Consider the following 8,337-nt stretch of genomic DNA (forward strand, 5'->3'; position numbering starts at 1 on the left):
ACTTCGAAAAACGCTGATTTCGGTGATGCATCGTGAATAAAAGGCAAAATTTCTACTGAAAAATTGATTGGATTGGATTGGATTTTGGGTTTAATGGCGCGAGGACCAATAAGGCCAAAATGCGCCAAAACAAATGATTAATTAAAAATAAGGTGAAAAACTTATATATTCTTGTGAAGTCCAGAAAATAAAACTATGCATGATAAAAAACAATGTTACGTGAAACTTAAAAAATGACATGAATTTCTTACGTTTCACGCAAAATTGATACGGTATATTGTAGGCTCTTTTGAAAGCTGGATAGAATGGACAAGTTTTTGTGGTAAATTTGACCTAGAAGGGTGTTTTCGTAATTAGTGATGAAAAATTTTGGCGACAATTCGATTTTAAACTTTGCCAATCTTTCAGCGCCTGTAGCTCGCCATTAAATCTCCAGATATTTTGATGAAATTTGTGTCAGTTCACAGGACGGTTTTCCGTCTTTTCCAAATATATGTTTCGTTTGTGTGTAGGGTTTCTCAAAAACTTCACAAGTTTGGGTTTTTTTTTCAGAATTGATGCGTTTTTCCCCCCATAATTGATTATCTACTATAACTCGAAAACGGCTCGAGATAGGACAGGGTTGGTAGGGCGTTTCATGTTCTACTTGGGCTCGTCTATCACCCCTCCCCCCCCTTTTCGTTTATCAGAACATGTCACGTTCGCCCTGTATATTTATGTATACGGTGAGAAAAAGAGATCGAAAAATATACATAAAAGGTTCTCTTCCCCCCCTCTCATTCCATCAGTGCCCCCCCCCTTGCCCCCCGATGTTTAGCATCAGCTGTCCCTCTCAGGATCAACTCCGGGAGTCATAACTTTCACCACCAGATGGCGTATAAGATTCGATACTGCATCACAGGCCTTTTCCAGGCCCCCCGATCGATTCCCGCCTTCGGTGACGTCACACATGCTCCGGAGAGGGAGAGAGAAAGATCGTTTTTCCTGGAACATTTTCCTTGCTAGCGTAAATCCGACGGTTCGGAGCGAGAGAAAAGCAATCCTCACTCCCCCCAACTCGATCCCCCACCTCTCGGTCCTTGAAACGGACATCGAACAGAGGATAGCTTTTAGTCGATGAAAACGGATGCGGAAATAAAAGCAGTGGAGGAAAGGCTGGGGAGTTTGAAGTAAAAAACGCATTCCATATATACCCAGACTTGGATTCCGAGGGAAAAACCAGACCGCCTCTTTTTTGTGAGGAAAAGGAGCTTTTCCATGATTGGATAGCAGAAGGATTTGTTCAGATGAAAGATTTTTGTCCGACTGAGAAGGTGTTCGGATTTGGTCATCCCAGGGAGAACTGAAATTTTCTTCGGGATCAGAATTGCATCTCATTTCCATCGTGCATCGTTTCCTCATCCGGAATATCGCTCGCCATCATCAGAGAGAGCCATTGTAGCAGTGAAAAAATCCCAGTCTTTGAAGTGAACACACTGCGTGGATATCGGTGGTGACAGGTCATGTAAACTAATGGTGTGTGTAGCTGGACTCGCACCGCAAATACCAGAAACGTTTGCGCGTCTGCTCATCGCTGGTGGCAAAATCTTTGGGACAGTATTGACATGAGACACAACGGCCGTTCTGTATTGATCTAGAACAGTCATACAGTGAAAATCGCAATTTTTGAAGTGAACGCACTGCCAATAACTGCGGATATCGGTTGGTGACGGGCCATGTAAAAAACTGATGCTGTGTAGCTCGGGGATTGAAATTCACCGCGAATACCCAAAACGTTTGAACCTCTTCGTCTCTGGTGACAAAATCTGTGGAAAGTATTGGCATGAGACATAATGACCGTTCTATGTTGAATTTAGAAGAGCTGTGAACGTTAACGTGACAAGCATGTCGTCACCGATCATCTCGGCCGACGAAACATTCCCGGCAGTTGTCGAACTTAACATCGGCGGGGTTTTGTACACGACGTCTCTGAATACGCTGACCAGAGACGAATCTTCGTTCCTCGGACGTATATTTACCGGGAAGGAACCCATTCTCAAAGACGCGAAGGGACGCTATTTCTTGGACCGAGACGGTGTGCTCTTCAGATACATTTTGGATTTCCTGAGGAATCAGAAGCTGATACTCCCGGAGAACTTCCACGAGAAAGAACGCCTGAAGAACGAGGCGGAATACTTCGAGATCAAAGACATGGTGGGTTGCATCGACGAACCCTCGATGCTCGTACCCAGAATCGCGTCCCTGAGCTCTCCGAGTTCCCCTGGGCTCGGACAACCTGGATACCTGACCATCGGATACCGTGGATCCTTCGCCTTCGGACGCGACGGCCTGGCGGACGTTAAGTTCCGCAAACTGCTGCGTATACTCGTATGCGGCAGGGTCACCATCTGCCGAGAGGTGTTCGGAGACACCCTGAACGAGTCCCGGGATCCCGACCGAGTCAACGAAAACAGATACACCGCAAGGTTCTTCCTGAAGCACAACTTCCTCGAGCAAGCCTTCGATAACCTTCAAGAAGCCGGTTTCAGATGCGTCGCTGCCGCTGGTTCCGGTACCGGTGGCGGAAACGAACCACCGAAACCCGGTATCGACATCGAAGAGAACCGGTGGAATCACTATAACGAGTTCGTATTCTCGAGACCGTAAAAGGACGAGAATCTTCACTTTTGAGGATTCACAGACAGCGTGTGGTCACATACATATAATATAGACAAAGAACTTCCCGTGGAAGTAATATTGGTTTTTTTAATTGGAATTTCTTTTTTTAATTGAATATATATTTAAATGTTTTTTCTACACTAATTGCTATCTAAATACACTCTTAATATGCCTTGATATCAAGCAGTATTTCGTACACGTGTACATAGATAAATTACGCTAGACCTCAGGGGGAAAAACCCAATCAATTATATACGTATTGTTGCACGAATAGTCTTTAATATTGAGTCAGTTTCGCCAAAGATCAATCTAGTGTAGCTTCTAGTTTTGCTTTTGAAGTTATTTATAAAATGAAGTAGAATAAACCAACAATAGAGACAGATACAGTCGGCTCCACTTAATTTGGATATCAACGATTCCATTGATTCCAATATCCGATAATGCGGGGAACAATTTAACTGGAAATGAATTACCTTCTGAGTGAGATAATACGCGTGGGAAAGAACGTAAGTGAGCCCAAAATATGTATGTGTATGAAGAGAACAACAGCTCAGGCTTGTCATTTTGGGAGGGGGTTGGGGGTAACTGGTGGCAACGCCCCCCTGGCTTTTGAAAATACACTAAAATGGTATATACATATATATACAAATATATATATGCATACGTACGTGTTCTTTGCCCCTCCCCCCACCCTCCCTCCAGAAAAAGTTGGAATGACGGCCCTGCAACAGCTAGATGCATTTCGGAACTACATCAAGTTGGGAACTATACCTTCAGTAGCCAAGAAAAATAGAAAGATAGCGGAAAGGCAACCCCCCCCCCCACACACACACACATAGCGGCAGTTACTCGCTATTCAAGACCAAGAGTGGATTTTTGGTCGACTCTTGATCTCTTGAACAGCGAGTAACTCCCGCTGTATGGAGTTTTTGCTATCTTTCTATTTTTATTGGCTACTGAAGAAGGAACTTGATATAGTTCCGAAACGCGTATCGTTGTGGTTCTCTTCACATTTTGGTTTTACTTAGTTGTTTCCCCCGTGTGTATTAACAATTCAATTGCCATTTTACAACGTTAGTGTATTGGATCAATATTAGTAGTTTCCCGAATAAGTCAGACATCAAAAATGAAAATTACATTTAACTACGATCCAATTGTTTTTAAACTTCTCATTAGGGAAGTTAGTGCCCTCTATTGGCTCAACGGAAAACTAAAATAAAATTATTAAATGGGCTTATTGAAGACAGCATTAATACTTGAGGCCAGCAGCAAATCTATTTATCTTAACTTAATAACATATTTTCCATTAATTCAAAATGTCCCCAATTCAATAAAAAGATTATGCGTATAGTGGTTGATGTGCATTAACAGTTGACGAGTGAAGCGCAATTATTCGATTAAGCAGGATAAAATCGTTGAAATTATCATATTAAGCGGGGAAATTTAGCATTGTCTCCGTGGGAGAAATTTTGGTTCCGGAGAATTTTATCCGTTTAAGCGGGATATTTATTTATCCGTTATTCGGTTAAGCGCGGCCGACTGTATCAAAAAAGAAAAGAAAAACCACAAATTTCCTAACGCGTTTCGACGCGCTACGTGGACGCCATCTTCATGAGGAAGACGTCGCACTTTACCTGCACTAGGGTTATTTAGAAAATATCAACTCTTCCGGTTGTTACGCCTTTCGCAATCGGATGAGATATGATTTACTAACTAACCCTGGTGGGGGGTATTGGGTCGCGTGTTTCCTCTGAAGATGCCACCCATAGTGTGTCGGAACGCGTTAGAGGAAATTCCTGACTAGCATTGGTTCTTAGTCTTCATCGTTGGTTTCTTCTTTATTGCGTTGGTACCATATCAGGCAAAGTGTTGGTATTTCTGCATGTCTTGAGGTACGGCTTGAATTGTAAACATTCTCTGCGGGACAGATTTGTTTACCTTGAATACAATGCGTGTATTGTACATACTTATTGAGTATGATGTCTCATAATATTTTAGCAGGGTCGGGCTTGGAGATTTTACTGCCTGGAGCGGAAAACAATTTTTTGGGGCCCTCTACAGTATCTGTATGCATGGGCCCCAGCAAATCATCCAGGAAAGATGAATATTTTTCAGTTAGATCAACTAATCATTTAGTAGATCAACTTCGAGGGCCTGGTTGAATGCCCTGGCATAGAAGAGAGATGTGAGCCAGGCCCGTCTTAAAAGCACCATGGGGGCCTCGGGCAAAGCGATTTTTTTTTTCTTCTGAGGTCTTCTATCTGACTGGAAATGCCTGACAACCAATTTACATGCCTAAACTCGAGTATTCTGACCAGATCTCAATTTTTACGTGACACTCCTATGCAGCTGAGGGCTCCCGGAGTGTGTTTGGGTAAGGCCCAGGTGTTAGAGACGACACTGGTGCGAGCTGCCCATATGTGTACTAAAAATATAGCCTGTAAGGCAAGACTCACAGCAGGGGTCTTCAACGCATGGGTCCGCGGGCCGTATTTGGCACTCGGAGCTTTTCGTCACGGCCCGCCGATCTTTTTCGGAAATGGTTGAAAACATTGGAAAGTGATTAATTCCGGAACTAATGAGTGAACTAATTTCGGGATTGGGGAAAGAAATAATTCCAGAGCTGATGGAAATTCAGATTCACTGAAAGAAATCGTTTTTTTGAATTTTTGGGAGAAATAATTTCAGAATTAGTGAAAAAAAGTAACTTATAAATCGATAAGAGAAATCATATTTCAATTCATAAATCAATAAAATAATACTTGCATAATTACATTGAAAGAAACGATTTCAATATATACTGGGAAGGAAAGCAATTTTATAATTACCGAGATAAATAATTAAAAAAAATCATTTATAAAGGGATTTTTCAGATTAAAACCAATCTCAGAATTAATTAATTTAATCAGTAATTAATAAAAAAACCTTTTTCAGAATTACTAAAAAATTATTTCAGAACTAATCAAAATTGATAGTTAGCGAAAGATATAATTTCAGAATGAATTTAAAATTAGTTTTGTCCCTGTTTTAATCGGGACCCCCATTGGCATCCTTTAAGATGTCACTAACACGAGCTGATGGCTCGTGGGCTTCGTAGGAAGCTTCAATATGGCCCACCGTGACCCCTGACTTACAGGCAATATTTTATTTATATATGGCGTATCTATAAATTGGCCGGATTATAATTTTGAGCTCTCTCAAGAAATCGAAAAATCAAAATAAATTATGTGGTAAATGTATTTTAACACTTACGGGCCTCTTAATTTCAGGCCCTTGTCCAAGTCCGGCCCTGCTTTCAAGTTTTTTCAGTACAAAAAAACGTACTATATTCATGCACAGCTTCTTTTTTCTTCTTCTAAGGAATGGGAGATAGATATCTATCTCTTACAATACTTTTAAATTTATAATTATTCTGGAATATAGATGTAATATTTATACTCCAGGTGCTACCGCGGACGAACTGAAGAAGAAAGTACGTAGTAACACGTTTTTTTGTGGTAGTTGCATCGCAACTGGTGGTACTGGCTTTTGACGCCTATCTTGGAAAATTTATGTACAGGGTGATGAAAAAAAAAAAAAAAAGAAGACATGTGTTAAGTGCTTCTCGCTCGCTTCGTTGCTGTAGCTTCTTATATTCTGGCTCGATGATTGTGAAGATACAACGTTGGAAACATATCAGGAACTCTGCAACTTATTAGACATCTTCAATGAACGTTATGTGACGTCGACATGGTACGTGAAACAAAATATACAAATGTTAGATGATACTTATCAGAGAAGAGATTTTTATAACTCTATAACCACAAAATAAAGGATGGAAAAATATAGTTCTCAGTCCTCTCTCTACATACATTTACCATATATCCGCGGGCGGTGTAAAAGAGCGTTGGACTTTTGTGTATGTGTATGGAGAAGTGTTTACCAATTTTAGTGTCATGCAATTATTTAGGATGCAATTTTTTCGGATATGCTGCACATGTTTATAGCTATCGAGAATATTCTCTAGGAAGTAGTTGATTTGAAGAAAAGAAATATATAAAGTAAAATAATATTTTGAAGTTTTTTCTCGCAATCTCGCTCTCCGCACAGTTGTCTCCACAATGGCTGCCGGTTCATTATTGTAATATATAGCAATGATCGGATGAGTATCCATGTTGCGGCGATTGTCCGAAGTCTGGTAACTTCGGACATTGGCTGTAACATCCCATGTCCAAAAAAGATTTCCTTTGAATTGAAAATATTATTTTTGCTGGTCATTTTTCAACATAAACATTATTTAATTTGTTTTTTTAATGGCACTGATGAAAAAATGCCTCTCATGCTCTTTACTGTGATCGAAATGTTATGCGTTTTTTCCCCCTCTTCCTATTCATGTTGATGTTAAACGTTTTTCTGACATTCCTCTCTCGATAGGTTTTTTTTTATCTTTCAACAATGACCGGAACGAAATTTATATTGATGCTAAATTACACAGGGAAGTATCGAAATTCAGACATTTAATATTGCATTGCATGCTAGTTACGTAAGATATTTGGAAATATATCGTATATAGTATCTCAAGCTATGGTCCGAGGACCAGAGGTGGTCCACGACGATGGTATAGGTGGTCTGAAAGCAGACTTGATAAAGTTATTCACCCGTTGTAATTGGTATTAGTAACATCCATATGGGTTCAAATAAAATCATGCCTTCACACTTACGTTCACCATGCATACCCGAGTAGAATACGGGAAATTGTGATGCTAGGGACATCACTGAATTTTGCCAAAAATTTCAGTTTATTGCGTTTAAATGTAATTTAATAAATACAGCTAAAATTGCTGAAGGGTGAGGACACAAAGAGCTGCTAAAAATCGCAGTAAACCAACATGTATTTCACGAAAACAGCATTCAAAAATGATCTGATGACCATATTTCCTAGAGAAACAAAAATTCGGTTAACTGGGATCTTGAATGATAATCTGTTAAATACGGGACACCAAAAACCAACCAAAAACATTGCCAGAAGTAGGCGAAAAATCACCAATCGTAATAAAAATTTCAAAAAAATTTGCGGAATTTTAATTAAAACGTATAACCTAACAAATAAAACGAAACAAAGATATGGGATGTGATAAATGTGAGATGAATATTTATAATTTTTGTCATTATAAGTGCATTTCATGCCTTCTGGGGGTTATTGTAAATAAATAATTATCGTAATATAATATATAACATGAAAATGCTGTACGCACGTGTATATTCACGACTTGAGTAAATACGTATATTACAGAATCAAATAAGCATCGTTGAAAAAGCAGGACAAAGGAATGAAAAAAAGAATCGGAACGAAAATTACAGGAATGTCCCTTAATATGGGACACAAGTGGTCCGTCAAATTGTTCCAAACATTTTACTGGTCCTTGTTTTCAGAAAGGTTGAGAAACGCTATTTTAGAGGTAATTAATAGAATTAGGTTTAGGCTGAATATAGTCAATATTTCATTTATTTATTCAATACTGCTTGGCCGGAGCCCTATAAAAGAGGATGCGGTGGTTAGGTATGTCAAAAATGACAATTGGTGTTACAAGTAAATCCGGAAATCGTAGTACAATCTACAATATTCGTTCAAATCGGTAATAGTTCTTGGGAAGAAACTAAATTTAGGAAAATCTGAAGAAGCAAAGATAGGTTGCACTT

General features: G+C 39.6%; 1 protein-coding gene across 1 annotated transcript; it reads left to right on the top strand.

Moving 5' to 3' along the window:
• Positions 1-951: 951 nt before the first annotated feature.
• On the top strand, positions 952-7,912 carry LOC149088495 (BTB/POZ domain-containing protein KCTD12-like). Its single transcript, XM_089247756.1, has one exon. It carries the CDS (start codon positions 1,885-1,887, stop codon positions 2,644-2,646), a length of 762 nt encoding a protein of 253 aa, XP_089103882.1. The 5' UTR covers positions 952-1,884; the 3' UTR covers positions 2,647-7,912.
• The last annotated feature ends 425 nt before the right edge of the window (positions 7,913-8,337 follow it).

Source organism: Pholcus phalangioides, unplaced genomic scaffold (assembly GCF_987345545.1).
Source record: "Pholcus phalangioides strain wild (caught in Gottingen) unplaced genomic scaffold, Ppha-v1.0 ptg000003l_1, whole genome shotgun sequence".
Classification (NCBI taxonomy): domain Eukaryota; kingdom Metazoa; phylum Arthropoda; class Arachnida; order Araneae; family Pholcidae; genus Pholcus; species Pholcus phalangioides.

What these genes read in the sequence shown, in the direction of transcription:
- LOC149088495 (XM_089247756.1), top strand. Translation starts at nt 1,885, where the DNA reads ATGTCGTCACCGATCATCTCGGCCGACGAAACATTCCCGGCAGTTGTC.